Source organism: Pocillopora damicornis, chromosome 13, assembly GCF_964200805.1.
Source record: "Pocillopora damicornis chromosome 13, jaPocDami1.2, whole genome shotgun sequence".
Taxonomy (NCBI): Eukaryota; Metazoa; Cnidaria; class Anthozoa; order Scleractinia; family Pocilloporidae; genus Pocillopora; species Pocillopora damicornis.
The window spans coordinates 7,432,848-7,460,541 of NC_142682.1; the positions used below are offsets into that span (position 1 = coordinate 7,432,848).

General features: G+C 36.4%; 1 protein-coding gene across 3 annotated transcripts in view; it reads right to left on the reverse strand.

The window, feature by feature from the left end:
• LOC113680827 (uncharacterized) overlaps nt 1-27,694 on the reverse strand; it is a 49,580-nt gene that overhangs the window by 17,195 nt on the left and 4,691 nt on the right. The window contains exons 1-35 of one of the 3 annotated variants that reach the window (XM_089192292.1): nt 27,214-27,329; nt 22,979-23,089; nt 22,123-22,287; nt 21,059-21,517; nt 20,545-20,937; nt 20,002-20,117; nt 19,059-19,341; nt 18,542-18,732; nt 17,893-18,059; nt 17,184-17,359; nt 16,494-16,580; nt 15,779-15,954; nt 14,966-15,032; nt 14,636-14,725; nt 13,902-14,167; nt 12,964-13,066; nt 12,445-12,669; nt 12,022-12,132; nt 11,589-11,684; nt 10,642-10,779; nt 9,807-10,066; nt 9,130-9,229; nt 8,696-8,779; nt 8,021-8,301; nt 7,466-7,577; nt 6,614-6,763; nt 5,753-5,917; nt 5,036-5,179; nt 4,401-4,641; nt 4,024-4,169; nt 3,434-3,673; nt 2,568-2,836; nt 1,736-1,844; nt 644-991; nt 304-333 (exon numbers count right to left, since the gene is read on the reverse strand). In XM_089192292.1, the coding sequence (XP_089048418.1) occupies nt 304-333; nt 644-991; nt 1,736-1,844; nt 2,568-2,836; nt 3,434-3,673; nt 4,024-4,169; nt 4,401-4,641; nt 5,036-5,179; nt 5,753-5,917; nt 6,614-6,763; nt 7,466-7,577; nt 8,021-8,301; nt 8,696-8,779; nt 9,130-9,229; nt 9,807-10,066; nt 10,642-10,779; nt 11,589-11,684; nt 12,022-12,132; nt 12,445-12,669; nt 12,964-13,066; nt 13,902-14,167; nt 14,636-14,725; nt 14,966-15,032; nt 15,779-15,954; nt 16,494-16,580; nt 17,184-17,359; nt 17,893-18,059; nt 18,542-18,732; nt 19,059-19,341; nt 20,002-20,117; nt 20,545-20,937; nt 21,059-21,517; nt 22,123-22,287; nt 22,979-23,063 (6,073 nt within the window). In that variant the 5' untranslated portion in view covers nt 23,064-23,089; nt 27,214-27,329. Of the gene's footprint in view, nt 1-303; nt 334-643; nt 992-1,735; nt 1,845-2,567; nt 2,837-3,433; nt 3,674-4,023; nt 4,170-4,400; nt 4,642-5,035; nt 5,180-5,752; nt 5,918-6,613; nt 6,764-7,465; nt 7,578-8,020; nt 8,302-8,695; nt 8,780-9,129; nt 9,230-9,806; nt 10,067-10,641; nt 10,780-11,588; nt 11,685-12,021; nt 12,133-12,444; nt 12,670-12,963; nt 13,067-13,901; nt 14,168-14,635; nt 14,726-14,965; nt 15,033-15,778; nt 15,955-16,493; nt 16,581-17,183; nt 17,360-17,892; nt 18,060-18,541; nt 18,733-19,058; nt 19,342-20,001; nt 20,118-20,544; nt 20,938-21,058; nt 21,518-22,122; nt 22,288-22,978; nt 23,090-23,957; nt 24,216-27,213; nt 27,330-27,694 lie in introns of those variants that run through there. The other 2 variants (XM_089192290.1, XM_089192291.1) reach the window with 2 other exon arrangements.

Sequence of the window (27,694 nt, forward strand, 5' to 3'; positions counted from 1 at the left end):
CATGTGACAATAGTTGCATAAAGTAAAATAAAAGAGGTTGTGGGCCACAGAAATTGGAACTTATTGAACTATTTACTGATATCTCTCCATTTGCCGATTCAAATTCTCCTTTCTTCACTAATCGATATAATGCCTGGATATCCTTATTTTTTTCGGCGACTAAATGCTTCCAAATCGACTTCAGCCGTGAATCTGCCTTATTGGTGGACGAGCTATGAAAACGAACTCGGAAATATCTTTTAAGTTTACAATGTTTTGGGACTAGTAGATGAGGCTATGGTGGACAACCAAAGATGTTATTACCTGGTTTCATTTTACATTTATCCCTCTCATCTGAAAAGCAAATTGGGAGGATTATCATAATGAAGTAATTAACTCTTGCAAAAAAAATGTATATGCTATGTCGTTGTATTGTTGGCATTTCTTCGATGTCTGCACATTCATCGACTGCACACATTTTGAGGGTCGAACTACATTGAGTCATATGACGAATTATTTCAAGGCGGTAAGTCGCGATGGTGAAGTAAGGCTGGGCCAAAACCACGATTTTTTTTTGCATGAAACAGAAACGTGGAAAAATTATATCGCAAAAAAAGAGAAATTTCTTCAAGTAAAAGTTTTCAGAAGACAAAAAGTACTTCACCTTTCCTCATGTCGTAGTAAGCTTTGAAACCCGTACGCATCCCCTTGTTATCAGATTTAAACACGATGAGCAAATTATTCGACGAAGATTCCAACATTGCAGGGTGCGTATGACCACAAAATCTGCCAAGCGAAGTAGAATTTGTCGAATTTCCGTCAAATACTTCAACATAATCACTTAAACATTGAGGTCCAGTTGCTTCCAGCTGAAAGTAAAAAAATTCAAGTCTGATCACGTGACCAATCGCAGCGGTGACGAGCCATTCACACCAACTGTTATTTGCGTAATATCCCGGGTAGTAGGGTGACGTTATAACACCAGTTTTGTCCGTGAAGAGCTCCCTGCATGCTGAAGATGAATAATTTCATAAAAGGTTTAGTACAGTAATGTTATAGTTCAATGGCATTTGTTTTTGAAAGAGTTGGCGTCGGAAGATGCAATTGTCAGAGAAGTAGAAAGTCCGAGGTGAATGGCTTAGTAACTGCAGTAAGAAAGATCCTATGGTTGGTTGTCAACACAAAATCTTATCCATATCTATTTCAGTATAACAATATTATGTTATGGTTGGCAGCACCCTCGGAAAAGATGAAGCAAATTCTGCATTCTGATTGGTCACTCGAGCAGAAAGATTGGCCCATCTCGCCTACTAGGGATTGCCCGCTTTGATCCAGAGCAAGCAAAAAAATTGCGTCGCGCAGACTTACAAAAATCATAGTGTTTTTGAAAATGTCGCAAAAAGTGGCATGAGACAGTGAAAAGAGAGTAAACATAAATGAGTTCTCTGAGTTTATTGTTGCGCCATGAAACAGGAAAATTCTTAAAACACGATGTGAGATGAATTTCCCAGCGCTTCAAAATTGACAAATCATTCTTGATTCTGATTGAAACGAAATATTTTAGGTATATCATGAATCCTTTATTGACCAAGGTCATTTGGTCAGGGTGGCCGGAAAGTAGCATCCATCTTCCTTTGCCTTTATATGGACCTTGACTTTGTCTCTACCATTAAAAACCCCAAATATGAACTCCGCCAATATCCAGCCATCTCGACCACACGGTTGGTAATTAATTCACGTATTTTTTGCTCTTTACCTCTTCTTGCAGCTGCTTCTGGCTCTGGGGAACAATAACCATTGATGAAGTAAAGTGCTCCTATTGAAATAAACCCTGTTTGGTCCTCCAGGTTTCCTTCAAAAATGAGCTGCAACAAAAGAACACGGAAGTGCACTAGATTCGCTTCCGCCGGTGAGAGGTAAAGTGAAATGGAGAATGTAATTGTATTCCAGGGCTGATTTACTTGACGTAGTTGTGACATAGCCGCACTATTATATGAAAGTAAGTCGAACATGAAGTCTCTCTATTCCCCTTATCAAAAACTCCGAGTAAGAATGGGAGGCAAATTGTGACCATTCGAAATAAAATTTTTGCATCTACAAGCTTTTGATTCGCTTGTTTGTTTGTTTGCTTGTTTGCTTGCTGTGGCAAAAACTTACCTGCGGCTAAGTTATGTCTAGTTTATCGCATTGTTAAGAGGATACTGCAATGCCTTTCATGCAAATTCATTTTTGTCATTTAACAAGATCCCTTTGCCCCCAGAACTTTTTACACCGGTGACAAATTGTTCAGGGGCCGATTAGCGCTGAGCTAAGGTTAAATTTTAATCCAGGTTTCTTAACTTCTATGTTTTAAAAATAATAAAGTTTCCTTTGAGGCTTTCAGATCTGAGATCAGAAAGCACACTAACCCTTAAACCAGCTTTGAACAACCAAGTAACCTTCAATCATTTCATAGGTCAGAAAAATAACTAAAACTTCATAATTATCATATGAATAATTATTTCTGTAAATATTCAATTTTATTCACAGTTAGTAGTAACTACTAATTATTCCCTAGTTATTTTTATAACATTTAAAAAATATCTTACTTGGTGTTCTGTGATCCCTGTAACTGACACTTGACCATACTGCCAGGTGTCGTCCCTTGTTGAGTCACCTTGCCAGATTGGATTTTCCTTTGAGTTGTTCCCCATTATTTGGTAAAGCCGTAAGTTGTTATTTCCTACTCCAAGAATCATGTATCGGAACTTCAGGCATCTACCATAACCATCAGCTGATCTGTTATACCATGGGCTCCATACGCGTGCTTGCTCTGTTGTAATGTTACTTGAAAGAGAATACGCCGCAAGGCGATCACCTGTGATGAAACATGCTGTGGGTTATTAACGTAAACTTTACCATTGTTTAGTCAAACTGCTTCTCAGTGATCTTTTCTTTTGCCGAAAGTTCTATCATGACGTTAATGGTTTTTGAATGGTGAGAGGAATACTTCTAGATAACTATATTTGCATACTTCAAACAAACCAGTCACTAAAAACCTCTATATCCATGTAATGCCCAACATCAGAGTCAAACCTGGGCTTTGTTTAGAAAAAGCGGCCCTTGATTTTAAGTTAGTGGTCAAAGAAGCCGAAACAAAAAAACCAATAACGGAAAGGGGCTTCACCGAAAAAAGTATTTGTATAACAGGTCAATGGGCGAAGAAATTTTATCACCTCCAGGTAATTACAAAGTTTCGATCCCGTGTTGAGCAGCTATGTTAATGCATTGGTTAAAAAGGTGTAAAAGAGATAAAATTCCTTAGGACTGACTTGATCCGTACACAAGACCGCCTTTATATTAATTTCGTAAACAAAATGGCGCCGTGGCGACAAGTGAAAACAATCTATTTTGAGACGCCACTGTTTGGTTTAACTTCCTAAAATATACTACATGGGTGGGTGCATTCACTTACCAGTCACGTCTCGACATGCGGAAGTATCGTAATGAACATGGGCGTCTCCTATGACTCCACTAATCATGCTCCTCCAAGCCATGAGATCACCGTCTCTCATTCCACACCCTAAAGACATTCGTTGAATTTCTTCCTCATCGAGTGCACCTTCCCATAAGTTAAGATCACTTGTACGACCGCAGGCGTCTACTTTTGCTGAATTTTTAACATCGGTGCAATTGACAGTAAGGCGACCTCTTCCTGATGATTAATGAGTAATTTAATTATCCTTATCAGCAGAGCACACGATGCAGTGTTTTGAACGGATGTTTGGGGGTGTCCATCAAATTGCAATTATAACGTGAAACGAATTATTGATTAGCTTTTGGTTATCCTTTCAACCATATATACATTGATTACCACAGAGGATTTGGTTATCGTGAAATGTTGGAAAGCATAAGAATAAGTTAAAGTTCTGGATAAGAATTAGTTCATCGTTCAGGATTAGAGGCAAGATTATTTTTCCATCGTTCACTTAAGCATTTTTACGCGATATCGAGGTACGATGTAGGATACTTTTAAAGAAATTCATATTTGCTTTATAATAATACCTCTGATGTCTAGAGTGTCGATACTAGAATCAGACGTGCTGACAAGTTTCAGTCCGTCGACAAAAACTTTGAGGAATCCACCAAATGAAGACCAGGTCAGACAAACATGATGCCACTCTTGATCAGCAACAAATGACGGGACTTTCCTGCAGTCAAAAGCTGAAAACTGTCTATTCTCTTTGCCAAATTAATTTAACCAAATAAACCACAACCTGACCGAACAAGATCTACCCCCAAACTAACTAATCGCCTCACTTAGAGCATTTACGGCGCAGAGTGCTAAATAAAATTCCAGTAAAACGGCAATATTCCAGTATCCAGTAATCTACTGGCTCGAAATTTCGGTTCATTATTTTTAAGTATCAAGTACTACTCACCATTCCTCTTCCAAGACAGTAACTGTGATGGTGCTATTGAGATTTATTCCAAGAGCTGATTCTTCAGGACAATCCGCCAATTTTGTCCAGTATGTTATGTCCACAACGGATTGGTTTGTTTGGAGCCAAACGCAGACAGTTACAGCTTTCAGATCATTTTCAAGTGCAATTGGAACTGAAATATTTCCAAACTCGGCTAATGGTAGGATAACTATGAATTCGTCTTTCTCTCTAGGGGTCACTGCGTACAAAGTCAAAATGTAAAGTTGTAAAGATAGAAAGGTCCTTTCCCAAATTTAGTTGAATCTAGGAACAGGTTAAGCTCGGGAATGGGGCGAAGGTCGGAGCGACCGAATACAAAGGGATCTGGGGGCAAGGTAAGTAAAGAGGCCTTGTCCCTGAATTATTCCGTCCTGCCTAGACTAAGGATCTGGTCCAAAAGTGAACTCAGTTCTGAATCTCGCACTGTATCTAGGCAAACTGTGTGACACCGAGTGTTACAGCACAAAGCTTAATCATTTTGAAAGACAATACGGTCTATTCTCACTGTTATAAATAAGGGTACACTGTTTAACGAACTGAGCATAGTAGAAAATGGGATGTCAAATAACCTTTGCACATTTTCATTATCGTACCTTCAAATGCTTTATGATCGGCATTCAATGCTGATTTGACTTTTTTGTTCCAATTCGCAGTTTCTTCACGACTGACATTTTCCCATGTTATGTAGCCATCATCAACTTTCCACAGACACAGTTCTCGACCAAGACTACAGTAATCTGTAAGAAGAGCCAAATTTTGTAAAGGCTTACATTGAGCGTATTAGGATAATCAATATAAATGGAACCTATTTACCTAATTTGTATCAAAGAATTGGTTCATGCCTGGCGTGTGTATATGGAGGAAAGTTCGGAGAGCACGAAAGAAGCGCAAGCATCTATGGCTTCCTGAATGCATCCATAACTCGATATACGCACAGCTAAAAGCATGAAGCAATTCTCTTATAACGCGGCTAAACTCGACGGGAACTTGCAGCCGAAGTGAAACTGTTCAAGTCATGTTATTGATGCACGGCCGTGTAGGACATAAGGATTTTTACCATACCATCCTCTTAGGAAATAGGTAAGACTTGCGCCGGCAATATGTCATAAAATGAAATGGTTCAATTTATATGAAAGCGGCATAACCACCACCACACGTTCATGAAATATTCTGCAGCATTTTAAACTAAAAAAAGGTGCCCCTCTCTGCCAAAATGAGACCCAGAACGCATGATGTCGCAGTGCTCTTTTAAGGCTCGTTTCTTTTAAAGGACAATAACTACAAATTGTCGGCCAAATATCAAAAATTACCTTTGCAGAAGTCCCAGTGTAAGCCATTAAAATCGTAGAACAATTCTGTAGCGCACCATGGTCTTGGCTTGTCAGGTGTCGTAATACAGGAAGAATAGATTCTGTTTTTATATTCAAACGGAAAAGAACAGCATTTTCCACTTTCTGTTGTCCAAAGACATTTATCTAGAAAATGAAATAATGAATAATGACCTCTTCGATACCGGTGCCTTACCAAATAAGCTAATACGCCAACTTGGAGTTAGTCATAATTGATGAATGAACGACTGCGAATATATGAATATGATATATTGTAACTGCAGATTGATAAATAAAGACGAGAGTGATCATCGCAGTTCTGAACACTACATTGACAGTAGTGGAAAAAAGGAATTAGCACATTCGAACGCCATTTACTATTTTTGACACTTGTCCTCATTTTGGGGAGTGGTGTACCACTAATCATTTTCATTTTTTTGTTAGTCCTTCAACTGGGCTTCAGTGATTTAACAGTTTCGTAAAAACTTGGATCATCATCTCTGTTGGCACTGATTATGGTAGGCTCTGGAGCGTTTGATTTTTTTGGCTGCATAACTGTCGTCGTTTACTTTTACCTCAGAGATGTCTCAGTAACACATTCGGTGAAAAAGTTCAGAATGTTTTTTCGACACACCTACTTGTGAGCGTTTCCTAAAGGTTCTAAAAATTATTTGGATTTTTTTTATTCTTAAACTTCATCCAAATATGGTGATGGTGACTCAAGGCCAAGAGATCCACTAGTTTTTATTTGGTTTAGTATAACGTGAAGGTACGCGCGCCAAGAATAAGAAATCTTCCTTTGGCTCTGAGCCATAAAAATATGAGACAAAGATTAAATCTTGCCATCACAGCCACCAACATCAAACTCATCGTCTCCAAAATAACACCACTGTCTGTCGTTATCGTCTCCTGTGCAGGAGTGATACAAAGTATTCTCATAGACAAAAGGGAATCTACAGCAGGTGTGGTAGCCGGTTACCCAGGTGCATATGTCTGAAGAAGATAGAAAAATAAGTGACTACTCTATGCCAAGAACAAGATATCGACAACAGATGGGCAATGATACCACTTCACAAAATAAATAACGAATGACAGAAGACTTGAACTCATACAATTTTTCAAACCTTAAGTGATCAATTTTCTTCTCGTGTTAATCGAAAAAGCTAAGAGAATAAAAACCAAGGGTTTGCAATTTAAAATCTTCGAAAAAAGCGCCCTTACGTTTTCATTTTGATACCAGCCTCCTCGAATAGTAAGCCAGCTATATTTCTAAAAATTTATTTTGACCCATGAATTGAAAATTAGAGATTGTGTCCTGCTTATGTTTAATCACTCAATATTAATAATAATAATAGGGGAATATTGAGTCAACTTTCTTTCAGACACTTTCCTAAAGCTGGAATCAAATACTTTCGTCGTAAAGGGCGAAGATTAACTGATTCGTAAACCTGACGCTAAATTTCCATCAAAACATCACAACGTTGCGTTGGTTATTGTTGCCACCTATGCAAAAAACCAGAGGCTCCTTGGAAATGAAGATTGTTAAGCACCCAATTGGGCAGATAGACGGATTTTTGCAACATTGCTGGTCCCGAAAGAGCATTCGCGAGACAACTTAGGAACCGGTTTACTCTTTCCTACTGTGGTAAACGAATGTTTTAGCCAACTTACAAAACAAAGCGAAACAAGACATACCTTTCCCCTCATCGTTCGGAATAGCGTTACACTTCTCTTTGGAAAAAGATATGTCATCAATGCCCAGGAATACAACCTCGGCGGAATCTAGGGTTCCTCTAAACAAGACCTGCTATTAAAACAAGGACCAAGAAAAACGGTATTTGAGATGCTAACCTTATTTGACCTTGAGTTACTTTTCGAGAAGGAAAACTTTGCGAACAAATTTCGAATGCAGTTGAATTACGGCCAAGATTAAGGTGGATATGTCAGTCCAAGCTGTTCTATCAGTTTACCAAAACTACGGTCAATAGGCTTCTGATGAGGTAAATAACTACAAGCATGGCAACTCTAATTGCGTGACCAATTAATAAAGATCAGAGTATCACAATTTCGAAGTTATTATCAAGAGAATTTTACGTAACAGCTATATATGGAATTTTAATGGTTTGTCCTCAAAGCGCTCAAATCTAATTAAACTGCAAACAATAAAACAATCATTTTAAAGCCCTGTGATTTCCGCTGATTTGCTTGACTTAATTGTGGTAATAAATTTTTGTACTTCTCTATGTTTACCTTAAAGGGACTCTCCCTGTGGTGAAGAGGCAGCTGCACATACGTCCACCGGTTTGTACGATAAGAAGTGGACCACAGAGTAGTGACATTACTGCTATTATCAGGGTGAAGAGCAGAAACGTTGAGTTCCACCACTTTCTCATTGGTATGCGTCCTCTTCTCCTCGCCAATGAAATACCAAAATGTTAAGCACCGCCATTCCTTTGCTTGGGTTAGCTCTTTTGTTATCAAGGTTCTACTAATTAATTCAGCGCGATCTGTTTTGAAGTAGAGGAATTTACCTGATGAGGCAAAGAAAAGTTTCAAATTCAAAAAAGCACCTAAAAGCGTTACACAATGTGGAGTAGAGACAATTAAGCCATTAGGTAATTTGGTTATAGAGGTTTTTAGTTAGGATCATGGTCACATACCTTCAACAAAAAATGGTGCTTGAAAAGATTCTTCTTTACCTAGCTTTTTTTTCCAGCTCAGCTTAAAACATATGTCAATCGAGTTGTTTCTTATTACTGTTGGGTTTACCATTTTATCTCCATTTACCATCTTTTTTGTGAAATTCAAATGCTTATGATAATCATTAAGGTGTTTCCTATCATCGCCCTCTACATTGATGATTTGTAATTTTAAGCTAAAAAAATCAACGAGCCGATGAATTCTTAACAAGTTACTTCTCAATACCATTGTTTACAGTGCTCTCTATCTTCCAGTCGTTTTCCCCAGTCCAACCACATAGTCCATTTTCAAAGTAGCAATCCAGAGTTTCTGAAGAAGGCATAAAATTTATTTTAAAGAGGTAACTTAAAGAAAAATATAACTCAGTAATTCCTGGGGTGGGATTAACCTCCCTTAAATTGCCACATCTACACAATATTTTCTTATTCCAATTTAGTAAATAAATAAAAATGTCCGGCAATTAGATTCATAGGGAATAGGTTTCCCCTTGAGAACTTAAGAATAACGTAACGCCAACGAAACTCAACATCGCGCGCGAGATCTGGCAACATGTATTCTGGGTCAGCATTTTAAGGCAATGAGTTGCGTACCTAAGTGAATTTTTTAAACATATTTTGCAGTCCCATTTTGACTTTGCACCTTTTTCAAGTTAAGCTTACCCTGTTTAACGATTTTAATGCAGCTTCCAGTTAAAACAGTGATGTCATCAATAGCTATATCCCCTGAGCTTCCACCTCCAATCACACCTTCTATTAGGATCTAAAATTAAGTATACCGTGTTGGCATGGCGTCTTTAATCATAAAAATTTTAGGTTTTATCATAAAACTCCTGTTATCTAAACCCTATATAGCGTGAAGGATATCCATAGCAATTTTGAAAAGACTTGAAATTATTTAGCCTAAATGGCTGAATAAAATGTTTACTCGCTACTAATCTAGCGTTCTCTGTTTTTATGTTCTTGATTCCTCTACGCTTTCTAACAAATTACTAAAAATTTAAATGTAATTTGTCATCCCATCTCTAATAACTCCTGAAAAAAATGTCGATGCAGCAAAAGATGAGCAGCTTTTCTCAAATGGACAGAAACTCTTTAGAAGTTTATAGGAATTGGTTGACGGAATAGTCTCTTTTCCTACTAAGTAAATGAAATGAAAACAAAATTGATGAAATAACTGAGATTTTTCTTGTGATTCTTTTTTATGTGTCGTCAATGTAAGTGAAACGGTTGAGTCATTGAGTATATAAATTATTTAACATTGCGATAATGGAAAAGTACTTTGAAAATATAGTCTCCAAGACAATGAAGTATTCTATTTGCAAGCAATATTGTTTCACCTGAAATTGTCTTTCATGACCTCCTGAATTTATAGGAACTTGCGCAAAAATCCATCTATCTCCCTGATTCCCTTGTTGACTCCAAACCTTTTCTTCTGATTTCATTGCTCCAATGTAAATGTTAAGAGACCCTATATCTTCTCCATACATGTGGTACCAAAACTGAAGACAAAGTTCTGGAGCATGTAGGAACCAGCCGCTTTGTAATCGCGCTTTATCGCCAGCTTGTCTGTTTGATGCTTCGATATAAAGGTAACGGCCTAACAAATATTTTTATTTTTTAGTAGGCCCTTTAACTATTAATCTTCTCTTTAATGTTGAGAGCGAGATGCGTTCATGAATTGTGGGTAACCTGACGCGATATGGGACGAAATTATTTAAGATTGACAAAACTAGCCAAAGATGCGTCGATTAAATTTTGATGAAGGTTATCTCCTGCACTACTTAGAACCAGTGAAATGGTCTTGACACAACCTCTTCACTCAAGTTGGTCTCTTCAATAATGTGCAGGTTGGTAGACTTCAGGTTTATGATTCCAGTGGTAACAAATGCGCAATAACCTTCGAGTTAAAGTACACGTCTATCTGCTGACATAACACCTGTTTTAAATCTTGGGAATTTTCTTGCTTAGCTAGCGCTGAATCTGCTTTAAAACGAACTCTAACTTTTTTTGAACAATAGTGTTCTAGGAACTCTGAACTCTTAATGAAATTCCAAATGTGAAAGATTTTTCCTGTCAATTATAATTCTTATTCAGATATATATATATATATATATATATATATATATATATATATATATATATCTATAAATATGAGATGTAAAAACACAACACCTTGGTCTGATAAAGTGGTATGGTCAAAGGAAGGTCCTGTGCCTTCTGATAGGGTTCCTCTAATTTCTGTCGTCCACTGAAATTCACTGTTAATACCATTCTGAAATCCACACAAACCATTCTGAAAACTGCATGGTCCTGAAACAGAACCGAGCGGGAAACATATTCTTTGAACTTTAGGAAGGAAAAAGAAGCAAGTCTGATAATGTTTGTATACGTCCTCCCTAAATAAAAGAAGTTCAAAGTGAGCTCACTGATTCAGAGTCAAAATAAAAGATTCTGAATGTTTGGCTCTTTTCTAAATACTTGTATGCTGTTTAAAATCGTTTAAAAAGAAAATTTACATTTAATATGAGAAAAAAGAAAAGTTTGTAGTGACCTTGATAAGAAATGAAATACCACGTGAAATATCGATGGGGTAAAAACAGAAGAGTTTAAGTTTGAAATATAGTGGCAAAATTGATGGTAAGTTCAGCGTCACTGACTCATGTTCCCTTCTGACTATTTGGTTCTAGACAATTCTTCGTTGCTCATGTACAGCTACCAATTAAGGGTAATCAGTTTATACTTATTTCATCACTTACTATTTCACATGTTAAAACAGGGAAATAAGCGTGGTCTGAATAACCTCTAATAACGCGACTAAATTTGAGTTTTTCTCTTCTTGCCATTACGAACATAAGATTTAGTCTAAATCAGAGCCAAAGTGCAACACAATATCGCAATAATTTTAAGTTTTAGTATTGCAAGAAGAAATCTGTATTCCATCACGGTCCAACTGTTGGCCGACTTTCATGAAATATCAATTTCAAAAACTCAACAGCCATCTAACAGCAAAGTATAGAATGAACAAGAAAATAATTGTTAAAAAAAAACGCTGTAATAGGGCAAGACTTGGTTTTCACATTTTTTACAATCCTCCGTCCTGCACTTTTTCATATTTTTACCTCGAAAAGGAATCTGACAAGCGTCTTCCTTCTCCTTCTTCGCATCCCCTGTTTGTTTTGAACAAGCTAAGTCATTCAGCGGGCATTCCGTCTTCCCTTTAAATAGCAAGTGACAGTAAAGTTTTATTTTTAAAAGAAGTAGGTACACGATTCAACTCTCTTTATCATAATTATATATCAGTTCAATATTCATTTTATTTTAAAAAGAACCATGATGATTATTGATAAAAGTATCGTCATCCTCAGATCCGAAATCCAAAAAACCCACATAACTTGAATAAATCCAAATTTTTACTTGGCTAAAATTTAGTCAATTGTGAGCAGTGTGCATATTTAGAAGCTCGATTTGATTTCCTGCGATTACATTGAGCTTTGTTTTATCAGTAATCACATGGCAAGAAATAAGATATCAAGACACCGTTGTAAAACTTACCACAAATGGCAGAAAAATGGCTGCTGTCAGCACAACCTTCTGTTTTTTTACATGTCTGGGACCAAGAGATCGCCTTACCGTCAAAACAAGGATACTTGGAATTCGGGTTCACTTGAGAAGAGAAAAAACAAAAACAAAAAGTGGGCTTTAAAGCTAAAAAAATGATTTGCCAGAACAAAAAAATTACTAAATTAATAAATAAAAACTTTTTTCTCTTGTACCTACATGAACATCGTTTCCTTTCATGCATATTATGCTAGAATCATCGAGCAGATCAGCATGCATTTAATATGTAAGTTATGCCAAGCTCAAGGGAAGAATGACTACTGTTCTTTTGACGTACGTCCGAATAATCAAGGCTCTACTGAAATCCAGAAAATTTAAGATGTTGACGAGGAACAATTTTTGCACAAACCATTTTACCTCCTCCTTTCTTTTCATCTTGCCCGTCAACACAGTCCTGTTTGCCATCTCGCAGTTTTTCTGGAGGCAGGCATGTCCCCGAGGAACACGAAAACTGGCCGTTTAGACATTGGCAGTTTTCCTCATCAGATCTGTCCAAACAATTCAAGTCGCCATCACATCTTAGGACACTTTTAATGCATTGCAAATTTTCACACTGGAATTCTTCTTTGCTACAGCTGTGACCTGCAAAATGATAACATCCCATGGAAATGGTAGTCATATGGAAACAATTATGCCCTCCGAAAATTAACTTATTTGTAGCAACCCTCGCCCAAGCGTTTCAGCCAATGTTGGTCCTATTCCGGTGTAAATCTGGAATCTTGAGGCTGCTTAAAATTCTTATAATTAAAATTCAAACTGTACAACGTTACTCTGACCGGTTGTGTTGCATTCATGATTTTAAATACAAGATTAACTACTAAGTAACTATAATTTACTCAAGTTGATGAAATAAATTTATTGAACTGTATTACAAACCTGGCATGGCGAACAAAGGGAAAATTTCACAGTAGTTGGTGATAATTTTTACTTCCTGAATTACAGCTGAAGCTTTCCCGTAGCTAGTTGCCTTAAGCTCAATCTAAAAAAAATTGATTAAAACTAAAAATTACAATAAAATGATCGAAGGGCTTAGATTCAAATAAAAAGGACTAAATCAAGGCAAATAAGTTTCATCCACAATTTAATGAAACCATTTATATGTTACTGACTAAAGTACACAACAATGTATTCCGTGTTTTCCGTTAACGTAATTTTTTTATGTTTTTTGGTGGATATGAATTTCAAGGAAGTAACAATTTTGTACTTTACAGGGTCGAAAAAAAATAGCTATCATGTGTTTTTAACTTCAACCGGTATCCAATACACGAAAAGAAAAACCGAAAGTTACGTATTCAGTGGCTTTGGTGTTGGCATTTCTCGTGGCTGGGAATGAAAATCGACAGCTGAAAGATTTGCCACTGGCCGATTTTGGCCGTTTACCTGAAAGACTTCTTTTGTCGGTAAGGACAAAGTCACTAAATGAGAATTTTGTAAATGGAAAATTACGACCACTGTTGTTTTTTTAATCATGATTCAATGCATTTTTCCATATTAAGAGGTGGCGCCAACGCACTCTACGATTGTTATTCGGGGACTGTCGATTCATTTATTTTCATTCATTCATTAATGAATGAATGTCAGCTTTTCTTATCAGTAAAGGGCTATTGTGTTTATATGATAAACAAAATAATACATGGTTGCTTGTAGGTATGAAATTTCTCTTCTCGTGTTCAACTCGACATCTCACTCGTTCGCTGCGCTCACTCGTGAGCTATAGAGTTAAACACTCGTAGAGAAATTCCACATTCACGTGCGCCCACGTATCATTCTCTATATATTATTATTATTATTATTATTATTATTATTATTGTTACCATGACATCTTTTTTGGATTCCCACGATACGTAGCCTCGTGATGATTTGTTTCCATGGTATCCTTGAACTCTCCAAAGCAGAGCCATCTGTTCCTCGTTACCGACGAAAACTTCCAGGGTAGAATTTCTTCCTTCTGTTGTTGTGCCTGGTAAGATGTACTTAAATTGCAAACACGAATACGTTTCTTTAAATGACTCTTTCCAAGGCATCTTTGGACTTTCAAGAGAGCCCTCGCTGACACCCAGTAAATAAGCACCTTGGTAATCTGAGAACAAACATAGACAGTTGAACCAAAGTTTTTCCAAATCTGATGCAACCTAACCGTGAGAATTAAGCTCAAAAAGGATGTGAGATAAACAAAATGTGACAATGATGATAAAAATAATCGTTACGGTGGAAGGTAATGAGCCCCTTTGGTTTCTTAATAGTGCCAAAAGTCGTCTCTTACGAAAGAAAGTTTAAAAAATTGTCCGGAATAAGGAATTTTCCTAGTTTGCCGTCGATTTGTACAACTTTTAAACCTCCCCTGAAAACTCATTTGCCAGAAATAACTCTCTTCATCAACAGTTTCTAGCGTCATTGGAAAGGTGGAAAAGATATGACATGATAAAATAATAGTTTCTGTGCTCTCAACACTTGCTTTGTAATGACCTAACGAGGGCTTACTTGACATTATATCATGTTGAAAGCAATTGTTTTCAATGCTACGTGTTAACAAGCAGATATCTATTACCTCCTCCTGTTTTCCACGAAGATCCGTTTGTGGTCTTTTCTTTCCATTGACAGAGATCATTAAAAAAACTGCATTGGCTTAGAACCGCAGCTGAAAAATGAAAGTATGGATTAACCCTGAAAGTCTTACTGAGAATTCCCAGTAAACGTCAAAAGTCTTCTAGCATAATTATCGTATCTGGTATGGCTTTAAAATTATTACGCCACAATTGAAATCTTAATCGTCAATATCATTATGGCTTTTACTGTTGGTTGTCGTTATGATTACGACTACGACCGTTATGTTGCTTGAATGTTACTTCTTTCAATCAAAAGAGAAAAGAAGACCAACCTGTCATGGATACTTGAGCAATTTCAAGGTGTTTTGTGGCATTTTCATCAACAAAAGAATACTGGGCCTGGGTAAAAATACCAAAACTTCATCAGTTTTGAGGTATGATTTAGAACTACATTTTATCCAGACTGTTGTTTGTGGCCAAAAAAGTCATCATGATTGAAACTGAACAACTTATCTCAATGCAGATATCTAACTAACGATATTTTTTCAGGTCCTATTTACAACTACTTGTTTCAGTAGTGTTCTTAGCTGCGAGGATCTCTTAATTTCATCTCTCCACCGCAGTTCAAATATATGAATTTTCATAAATCTAAAATCTTCATTAACGATATTCTGTTCACTCCATGTTTTTGGGTGTTCAATTATTAATTTCACATCAGCTCCTTTAAACACAACAGTAAAATGCTAGTGGCATTGCTAATGCATGAAAGATGCTTCTTACTTTGCGGAAAAGTGTTGTTACCTTTTTTACTACTAGCGAATACTTAGTGAGCAGCAAAGCTTTACTTAATGACTACAGAAGCGAAATTTGATATCAATGTTTTATTTTTTATCGAAGTTTGGGTCTTTTTACTGATAAAGATGTGTATTCTAAACAAGAAGGTAACATTCAAGGTTCAAAGAATGTTATTTATATGCATTTTAAAATAAAATAGCATCTTTGGATAATTGTCCAGGTTCACAGAAAGGCCCACATAATTTCATGTAAGGAACTGTTAGTCAAGTTGCAATAGTATATTAAAGCTCTACTTAATCGAAAGTGAAAAAAAAGCACTGAGTTATATGGGAAACAACATGTTTGCTCACCTGAATGCTGTAGAATCCAGGTGTTACGTCTGCTTCCAGTGAAATATTGAATGAATTTTCTCGGCAATTCATTGACAGAGAGGAATTGATGATGTACTCGGTGTAAAACACCGATATAGCCACTCTAAGATCACAGTCTGGACAGAAAATCCCTTGACAGCAGTATTTGTAGGAGCCTATATTTGTATAGAATTACATGAACAGGATATTTTCGCAGATCTTCTTGGTTACTGTTTGTGTTCGTGTCTAGAGGAATCCCTATAGACTTCTTTTTCCACCTACTCATTTAAACAGAATCAACAGAAACATTCCAAAATTGAAAGGACTTTAGCAGGCTAAACGGATGTTTTGAATCAACTTTTGCAAATATGAATAACTCGAAATCATACAAAAAAATAACATCCTCTTTTCAACTCTATGTTATAGTTATTGGTTTGATAAGCAAAATAGACGCTTTAATACCATGTATGATCGGCGTGATGTTGAATAGAAAAAAAAAGTGTCTGGAAAGAAATTTCTTCACCAGTTAATTTAGCTAAAAATTTTAATTCTTTCTTTGTTTACATCAAGGCTCGAAAGTTTTTTGGTAAAACAAAAACATTTTCAGACGTCTTGCACTGCAGTTTTCCAGTGAACTGAGCTGATAACTGAGCTGTATTTGAAAAATCATGTTAAAGCCACTTTAACTCTTCGGATATGAGGCATCTGTGCAAACCTGCTATCGATATGATAGATCCAACTTCCGCCGTAAATTTATTACCCGGCTCGAATCGTATGTTGCTGAAGACGAGGCTCCGCTCACCTAACACAGGATGCAAAAAATAATTTAAAATTCATATCAGTTCAATGGCTCTGATTGGTTTTTTACAATGTGTAATGTCTTGCTATAATCATCACGAACGAGGTGATTATGGAACTGAAGCAAGCACATATTTTGTGAATTACGTGTATAAGAGAGAAACAAAGTGATTTTGAATAAAAACAGTCGCCTTAATAATTTCCAATATAACTATGCGAAAGCTTTTCCCCTTAAATATAGAATATAGACTTCCACAGGAATTTGTCCTTATTGAATAGAACTACCAGCAAGACCTTAGAAAATACCACACCTTCAACTTAAAATTACTGGGCCCCAATAGATATAATTCCTTTTATGTGTCACAAAAAAAGGCAACGAATGAGAGGGATCCTCATTCATATATTCAAATGAAAACCTCATTTGAAACAAAGCTAAAACCAAAAAGTGACCTTCCCCGTTGCTTCCCTGGCATCTAAGGTGAATTTTCACGCTGTAAGTTTCGGAAAGAGAGCAGTTTATCCTCTCTTGGTCCCAAAAAATGTTACCTGTATCAATCAAACATCACTTACTACTAGGTGAAATCTTAAACAAAGCAAAAGGTCAAACCTGTTTTTAGCCAGAAGAGATTTTTGGCGTAAACAGGTTTTTGTTCTTCCCCATTAGGAAACTTTATTCCAATAGACAAGTGATCTTCGTTGACATACTCCCTCATAAAGACCTCAATGTTATAAAGATGACAACGAGAAAGATATATGGGTCGTGAAATTTGCTTGCTGAGCGACCTGCGAAAGCAAATTGACATTAGAGACAACTTGATTTATAACAGAAATAGGAATGAATAGAGTTCAATTCGGCCTGTAATCATGCAAGTGGAACTCAAACAACCATAGAGCACATATGGGTCAGATTTGGCAAAAGACAAGTAATGTTTTTTTTTATTTCCCAGAAAGAAATCTTAATGGAAAAATAAATAAAGTTTCCTGCGTAGATTGACTAGACTTTTAATAAGCAAAGTTGAAATTTTGTGAAACAAGTAAACTGAGAAAACTTCAAAACTAATAACACAAAATGGTTGCAATTAACTATCAGCAGGTTTGAGGAAAGAAAAATGAAACCGTTATCCTGATTTGCTTGGAGTTAATAACTAATCATAAACCGGCGATTAAACTTTTTTTAAAAGCTCAAAATACGATACACGAAACAATTGTGACAAAAACCACGCACAACTCAGTTCAAAAGCTTAGAACTATTCACAAAACAGAAGCGGAAAAAATTCTCCCCGATGATTTACTCTAAGGTTATACTGTGAGCATACCTATCCCACGTCAGACGCTCTAAAGTCTTCATATCAACCAGCTTTATCAACATTTTTCTCTCGGACTGACCAGCCCCCAACCCTTCTAGATCTTCAACGCCATCAAACCACAACTCGCATTCATCATTGCACGTCATGTAAAATGTGTGGTAGCCAGAATCTGTGACCTGAGGTGAGAAATGTTGAATATGTTTATTGTAACCAGTAAAAAACTGTACGACTGCTTTTCTGAATGACTAGTCTTTCCCATGGATAAGTGGCTTAATTAAATTCCCTGAGTAATTATTGCAATATTTCTTTGTGATATTTCGCGTCTTTTTAACTCTTCTTCCATCGCATATTGAAAAGAAAAATCTGGTGTATGTAAAAGCAAAGAAAAGCTAAACAAGACTAGACAGTTTATCTTTTTATTTATCTATCTATTCCTTCACTTATTCCTTTTGATTTGCCTATGTTTTTGTAATTTCTGTAGTCGATACTATGGAAGGTGGATAAGTTTTTGCTAAAACGTTAGGAAGCACATTGTTATGAAAAATCTCATCTTTCCTTGAAGCGTGTTTACACTAAATTGTAACAAAATAACCACATTGCTGTAGCATTGGTGTTATTGTTATTATTATTATCATCATAGTTGTTATTATTAATTTACCTTCATGTAAACATTTAGTTTCTGAGCATAAAATTTTCCTAAATTGACCGTTGCATCCATTCTTGGAATTATATTCCAAAGGTCTCTCTGTCTGGTGAAAGCACTCAGGTCTCTAAGAAGAAGTGGGTTTTCGTCAGCTGTTTCTGAAAGCCAGACCTCTCGAAGTACTCCTTTTGCATTTTCTTCTGTTTCTACGGATGACAAGGGTCAATTCAAAGCATTGGATAGCACATACTTTTGAGTGCGAGAGAAATTTAGGAAAACATATGAGCCAAGCGTATTTAAACCCGGATTAATTGTTTAGCTCTTGGGTGTTAGTGTTAGAGATAAGAAGGGAAAACAAAATGCGAAGCGATATCACATCTCCTGAATTGTGTGCTTCCTCTACTTATTTCAAAATGACCCGGGCCACAATTGCGTTGGTTGGATATTTCCAAAAAGTTGTAGCAGATTATAAACCAACTACGTGCGAAATAGTGAGGGCAGCAGTGAAAAACAACGAAAAGTTAGAACTAACCGAATGCCAAAACACTGACATGGCACAAAACCAGCGCTGTGTTCAATTTGGACCCTTTGATGTACAGAGTGTCACCTCTCACTGGAGGAATACATTGATACTCCAAGTACGAAGAGTTCCCTTTCTTTGTACACACAGAAGTGGTAGATTCACCATTCCGATTGCGTGAAATGATCGACACTGTGAGAGGTTCGGGGATACTTGTGTTCTTGGGATTTTTTATGGTCACTTTGTAGATGTAAAACCATTTCACTAGCTTTATTTCGAGCCATGGACTCTCTTCCTAACCACAAATGTTAGGATAATATCAGTAATGCGTTATGTATCATTTTTATTTTCTTGAGTATCTCTTCAGTTTTAGGCTGTAACTGTGCTATAGTCGAACCAGTAATAAGTGCTCGGTTGCCTATGTCCCAAGTTGATTTTCCCTACTCGTTGTATTTTTACCTCTATTAAACAGACACCCCTTTTAAGCGGTCGTGGTCACTTTTGAGTGAGTCCCAACCGCCTGTTTTTATTGTCTTCCACCTGTACTGAATAGTCACTTAGAGCGGAACTACTCGAGTAAAACTAAGGATAATCTTCGTAGTAAAGTTTAGTCCATGTTTTCATTCACAAAATTTACGTAAGTAGGATTTTTGAGCCAGTATTTGTGCATTAAGTGGTACCCCTCTTCTGTGGAACCTGTATTAAGCGGTCATCCAGCCACTCCAGTGGGTGACCGCTCCATTAAGGTTTGAGTGTATTTTGGTAAACGATATGATTGGCTGGTCCACGCCAATAACCGCGTCACCAAGTATTTACCACTTGAATGGTGACATAGCTACAAAACTTTCTTTCTACTGTAATTGATTAGCAATCTTAATCCTTGAGAAACAACGGTGTAAGGGTGTTCACTTCGTTAAAATATACGAAGATATGTATATGCATTCTGTTCTCTTACCACTTTAGAGGAGAAGCAAGTTGTGAGATTGTCATCGACTACAAATGATGAATTGCTTCCTGTAGCCAAACTTGAATGGTCCGTCAGACTTCCAAATGCAACATTTCCTACAACGGCTGAAATAAAATATAAAGGACCAGAAGATTGAAAGGCCATCCAGTATTTGCCGATAATTTATTATATGGTTGACTTCTGCATTGTTTCATTGTTCACACTATTATTTCATAAGGGCAGTTAAATTGGTTCATGTCTCGCACTCGCGTCGTTTGTGACATCTAAAAAAAATCAAACAGGCTTGAAATTTGTCGTCATGACCATTCTTGGTGCTATTTCTGTCCGCCTCGCAGTTCACGTACCGTAATAAGCAAGTTGAGCCTGATGAACACAAACGGACTGTTTGGGTGCAGTTTTGGAAAGGACGTTGAGACCTTTTCAACATTGGTTAAATTAACGGAAGAAGGATGAAAAAGAATTTCCCGGTACTGATAGAGTCTTGTACTTAAGTTCTTTTACCAAATCCAAGATATGAACCGGTTAACTTACCTTGAGCACTTTGACAGGCGTAGGCATAACCATTGTTGCACCCCACATTTATAATGTCAGGAGTGTACCCAGAAAACGCTATACAATTTTCTTCCTTATCCCTTATCTTGGGATATCCAGCTTGAAACAGATATGGGTCAATTGATATTCCATCAATCCATGACCAGCTGCTCAAATTCCTTACAAGCCCGACGAAGAAGCTAGATGGCCACTTCACCGTTGATAGAAGTGAGGCGACTCTTTCAAAGTTTTCCTTAGTGTTGATAACCGCTAAGCTGCTGTTTTGGGTTAAGCAGTCCCACTGGGCATCGTCCCAAATAAGACGAAGAGAGGTGACTATCTTATAGCAGCGATCCTCTGCTAATGAATATCCTTGTTTGCAGGTTCTGTTGGCTAAAAAAATTGGTCTATGAAGTCTTTTAGCCTCAATACTCCTCAGTTCATTAAGACACTCTTTAAACTTGCAATTTTTCATTGACAACGACAATTTATAGAAACAATCCCTAATACTTACTCAATGAAGACTCGCATACGTAAGCCCTTCTTATCTTATTGCAGGGCCTTGCTGCTAACCACCAACCACAGCCTCTGTCAAACCACCTCTTTCTGAAATCCTCGATCACTCCACATCTTCCATGAATTGTTTTTGGTTCTCCGTTCCCCCAGAGAGCTGGATTAACCTCAGTACCGTCAAGCCATTTCCAATGAGTGTTGAAATACTCCCGTGATCCTAAAAAAAGAGGTCTACGGATACTAACTCTAGCTTGGTAGTACATGGATAGTAGTCCGTTTAAGTCTGCTTTATCTCGCACGATCATGAGGTCCGCTCCTTTCTCGTTACATTTCTCACGCGCCTTTCTCCAAAAGGTCACTCCAACTTCATCATCATAATCGAGACGAGCTGGATCCTTTTCCATGAAAACGCAACTGCTTTTTAGACGGAACCACCCAGAAGGACACCATCCTTTTTGCACTAAGATAAGAACAATAGAGATTAATGAAGCAACAAGCGTTTATTTAGTTTTTTTTTTTCTTTTTTTTTTTCAGTAAAGAGAGCTTGTAGATGGAAACTAATTCAAATTTAGAATATGAAAGGCCAAATTCCGATTCGGAAGGCGTAACTTCAAGTTGTAAAAGTGACGTTATCTATATGGGAGATAATTTGTTAGCGTGCAACACAAATATTTAGGACAGGGTTTACGTTAGACAGTAATGGTCGTCAAGGCCTTTTTTCGTCTTACCCCCCTCATATTTCGCCTTCGGGCGGATAGTACAAAGCATTGCATCAATACATCTCGCAATCGTGGCCCAATGTTAACAAATAAATGCTAAGTCATATGCAAAAGATGAAAGTGGGATCTAAAAATGGTTTATTGTAATGCTCTAACTCTAACATCTAAATTAGATGCTATCACCACTCTATCGGAATTGCAGTAAACTTTAAGCTCATCAAAAACGTTGTAAATTCACTTAAATCTATTCATCTACATGACCTCCACACACATAAGGACACTCTTTCGCGATAAGAAGCTAAAAGAGGGAGTATATTAATTAAAAATGAGATTAAGAGCTACCCACATTCGCAGTATTCCCGTTGTCCGTCTTGCGTAAAATTGGAAGTTGTGGCACACCAGGGTCTCCTGGCTGACCCATCAACCGTACACTCGTTGTATTGTGTGCCATTGTACTCAAATGGAAACACGCAACACTTTCCCGATGGAAGGAGAAATGTGGAACACCCTTCTGTTGGTTATGTAAATTGAAATGAAAAAGGTCAAGACATTATTTTAGAACCTGATTGTTTAGCAAAAAAAAAGATTGAAATCAGAAGTATACTAAAGTAGTTTGGTCATGTGCTTTGTTGTTGACAACAAATTAATTCAATGTACCTTTGGTCAGGCTTCTTGAAATCCATAAAGCCCAATTTTTTCTTGTTGATTTGAAATTTTTACTCCTTTTATTGATTGTAATGGTTTGTTTGAGCTGTGTGCGAGGGCATATTTGCATTCATGCTCTCCTGTCGTTAAGTTTCCTGTTCTACAAAGCTGATGTTGTCCCTTGCTGTGAGTGGTGTTTGCGTATCTCCGTCGTTTCTTTCGTGCTTTTCTTTGACACCGCATAAAGATTTTCACTTTATGCTCTCCTCTATTTGATAACTTTTTGTCAATAATGATGTAAGGTTCCCTGTTTTTTGTTGGTTATTGAAATTTTCCTTTAAAGAAAAAATAATTGCCCCAAACATATCTCGAAGTCTTACTTCTCCTTCATTCTCATGCGCCTAGACTTTTTTAATTGAATTTCATATTTTTAGAAGCGGGATTGAAAGATGGGACTCAACTATTGTATAACTAGATAACTTGCGCTGTTGGAAATAATCTTTTTTAGATCTATCAATTTTAATCCTTAGTTAATTCTCTTCTTTAATTTTACTCACTTGTAGCTGAGGAGGTAGTCACTAGAGACATGGTTATAATGACAACACTTTGGAAAACAAAGTAAATCTGGTGACCACTTGGCATTTTCAATTATTGGCTGCTTCAATTCGCTGAAAAAAAAATCATAACAATTATATGCAACCGTTGATTCAGCTCTCTTCAGTTGTTTTGGCTTGTATTAAACATCACAGTTGGTTTCACCGCCAACTCTAACAAAATAGAGAATCCCTTATGGCACCTGTTTCTCCTAAGAAAAGCGATTAAATTTATCCGTGAAAGATTTCTATCACCGAGAATTGGAGGCCGATTAAACGAAGGCTATAAAAAGTGTGAAGAACGAAATAAAACTCAATTCTGTCGCTTAACACTATTTAAATACCATCGAAAATCCTACTTCGCAGTTTATTATTTTATAATTCCAGGCTGTTACTCTAATGTGAAAATAACTTTCTTGGGGAATTTCCACTATTAGTGAGCTTCAGGTCAATAAGCAAAAAAATTCTGTCATCCAAAGAAACACGACGGTGTTGATTACGCTGAAAATCTGTAAATTACATTATCATATTAACAAATAACCTAGTCAGTCTTTAATCAAATTCGTTCCTTCAAGTCACCTGCTACAACACAGTTGACATTTTTGTCATGGCGGTCACGTAGCGCGTTGAAAGTTTGTGGAGACATTTTATGTAATGATTTCCAACATTATCCATTTCTTTTCACCTTGCTAATTCTTAATAATTTTTTTTGTATTTACATTGTTTCATCTATCATCTCTTTCAGGGTTCACACTTGAAAAACGAAGAGCGCATCGAGACCTTCGCATTTACACTCGAATCTGATTCATAAGCAACAATTTTATATGAACGCATACGTGACCAGGTCCTTTTTTGCTCATACCTACTGTTTGCACCTTGGGAGTAAATATAGTTTTCCATCAGAGGGTATTACAAATTAGAAACTTTAAATTGAGTAATTTACCTTTGAGTTTCTTATCGCTTGTGATACTGAAAAGAGTGGAAGAGTAAGTGTTGAAGGCTAAACACGATAGCTTGTTTCTTTAAAAGCTTTCCTGCATCTCGACGCAGCCTTTCATATTCCGGGTTCAGCTTCAAGATCTGTAGGTTTTATATGATTTCTTTCATTCCTTGTCACAAACTAAAGCTACGCCTTTCCCTATAGATACCAGGATTAGACTTCTGATAAGAGCACAATTAACGGACAAGCTTTTGACAGCTCCATCTGACTGACGTAAGAATGACTTAAGAATGAAAAAGTTAAAAAATACGTCACTTAGCTCACGCAATCATTAAATTTAGAAGAATTCCTCACTTCTTGGAAATCTGTAGTTTTTAGAACGAAAGCACAGTAGTTTTGCTTAATGTAGTCAAACTCTTCGGTCTTTTTTCAGTCAAAATTCATGATTAATCAGTGTATAGGAAATATTGTTCGCGTAGATAATAACTCTTTGTGTGGCACGTGAGGAAATAAAAATAAAAATGAAACAAAGATAAACTTTGAATTCGTGTGTGCATTGAAAATGGATTGATGCCAAGAAATCCTCGGAACTTTTAAACTAATAATTAATCGAGTCCAGATTACTTTCAGCATGTTATGTGCGGAGGCTTAAAGTTATTTAATTTTCACACAAAAAAACCGAAATTGATAATTTTATAAATTTCTTAATAAGGCACATTAGCATGCTAGGGTGACGAGCAGGTGGGTCTTCATAATGTAGTAGGTTGAAAGATAACTTGCTTCAATTTTCATTGTACAGGTTGAGTGACTAAAATCATTCAATGCTTGCTTAAATTAAAAAGTCAGCAGTAAAGTTGGATTTGTCGTCTTATAAAACACCTTTAAAACAACGGGGTTTCATAATAAGAAAAAAAAAAGAAAGTTTAGAAATATTTGGGAAAATTTGAAATGTTGTGCCCTCCTAAATGAAAATTATAACGAAAATATATATATTTTACTAGAGATCTATTCGTTTTACGCTTTTTATTATACATACAAAGAAGTCGACATTTGTTTTCCTCTTTAAAAAAACGGTAAATTTTTTTTTCTTTAAAAAAAGCTGTTTTTTAAAAGACGAGAGCGTTGACATCAATCTTACATAAAATTCAGAAGCTTTACTCTAATTTTGAATCACCTTAAATAACAGTGGCTTTTTACTGCTAAATCTGAGTTATCGTCTTTTCTCTGTTGCTAGCCGGTTGACTTTCGCAAAGATGTAAACTGTTTTTAACATACCTTTCAGTCTAACAGCGAAAGCGTCAACTTCTCAATACTAACTTTTAATTTGACGTAAACGAGCAAACAGATTGAAACTAAAAACGCAAACGAAAGATAAGTTGAGTAAGATAAAAATTTCACAAGCGAAAAGAAGTCCAAACATAATGAAAAGAGAAAATACCTACTTTGACAACGCCTTAAAAAACAGCGATTGCAAATAAGTTTATGAAAAATATGTCTAGAACAGAAGAGTGCGGTAAGCGCGACTACTAGGAAAACCGACTGATAAAAGTATTGATGCTTAAGTCGTGTTCATTACTGCGAATATCCCTCTCATTAATTTATTAATCCGCAATTCAGATATGTGATATTCGTATATTCACAATCTTTCGGAAGTGATTATGGCAAAACGAATTGGGTTCAAATACAAGAGGACTTCGTAATTACGCGTGGTAGAAAAAAGTGCGGAAGTGTAGGTGTAACTGACAAAAACGATAACAACCTGAACTGAAAACCCTAACAAGGAGATATGAGGAAAGAAAAGAAAGAAAAGAAAGAATTAATAAATGGAAAATTCCAAAAGCTAGTTAGAGAGAGCGTGGGTGTTACATTCAAAAGGTACATCTTGCCTTGGTTTGGTTCTTATTTTGCGTCGTTTGGGCACGGTGCTTTCCATGGCCAACACCGAATGAAAGCTATCAAAAAAAAGTTAGTACAAATTCTCTGTATAGCTGAATGAAACTGACTGACTGACTCACAGTACAAACTGTTTGAATAAGTACACTTTTTGCTTCGCATGTATTATTAAAACAAGTCAAAAGACGCTAAGGAAAAAAAGAAAATCCGAGGTTTTTAAATTCGTTTTAAGTAGTGTACAATTTGATATGATTTGTGCCTAAAATAGAGAGACTTGAATACAGTCCTAGGAGCCCCAGTAAGATGTCGCGACTTCTTTTGGTTTCAGTATGTAAGTAAACCAATACATATTTTATGTATAATTTTCAAACGGCAAATAAAAAGCAATTCCTCTACAGATTTTTCTCGCGCTTCTGCAAAGAATTAGAACCTATTTTTCTCAGAATACTCGAGTAACCTCCCTCTGACATAACCATACAGAGAATCATTTTTTACGAAAACAGAGAAACATATAATCGCTCTTTTTTTTAAATAATTTTTAAGTGCGAGCGAGTTTCCAGTAATTCCCAGTTTCCGTAGATGGATAACGTAAACACCCATCTCGTCTTCAACAAGTTAAACAATTGAAAGATGTGTTCCAATCTTACATATAGATGTAAATGAGCTAATACTACTTTTCAGAAAGCCGTCTCATTAACTCAAAATATTCTTTCAAATAAATACTCAACTAAAAATAATTTCACACCTCAGTTTTCACCGTTCTATGAAAAAAAAGCCTGGTGGTTTTCTCGAAGGGAAAAAATTGAGAATTTATTTACATGCAATTTCAAAGGTTCACAACTTTGTCTCATTATAGACGAAGTCCCACAGTCACTTTGTTCACAAAACTGCATCTACTGAACTGATATTTACAATTTAGGTACAATTAAATAAAAAATTCCTCCTTAACTTCCTACTCTCCTATGGAAAAAAGGTGGTGGTTTGCTCGAAGGAAAAACATTAAAAGTTTTCATACATGCAATTTTGAAGGTTCACAACATTTCTCATTACAGACGGAGTCCCGCAGTCAGTCATTATGCTCATAACATCGCGCATGAAATTGAACACATATTTACAATTCAATCACAACATAAAGTTATAGATGAAACCATTTTAAAATATCATTGATTTTAGAAAAAATCTGTTCAATTTTCCCAAAGAGAAAAATTTCAAGTTTCTCCACTACTCAATTTCAGGTAAGAGATACTTGAGGTTCAGCTCCGAGCAACTTAAACGCTCGTATTGAACAAACGTGTCTTAAACAAAAAGTTTTAATATAAATTAACATTTACTATTAATAGTTACCACTCCATAGAAGAGACCTTACTTGTAACCAGTGAGCCCAATTTTATTTTTCAGCCATGGCTCTAATGGCGAACGGCAACGAAGACGTACAGAGAGGTTTGGATCACGAAGCTTGCGCTATGTTATGATTATAGATTAATCATATCTTTTATTTACCTTTGAAAACCAATATATGAATATTGCAGACGTCATGGGTTCAAATTCCGTACAGACCTGAATTTTTTTTTCAGGCCTTATTTTCACTACCGCTCAAGTAGTGCTTATTACAACGAAGTCATGTCTTTAGCCGCAGTTCGCATACATGATTTTCATATATTCACAGTCAGTCAATACCAAAACGATTTTATCTTTGATTTATTTCCATGTTTTGCATCGAACTAATAACCTGTTCATATCAGCAACTGTTTTCCTTTGTTCAGTTAAATTAAAGCTATTCAAATCGAGTTGTACTGTGAATGTTGTTTACAGTAACACAGGAACACACTTGATGTAAAGATGATGCG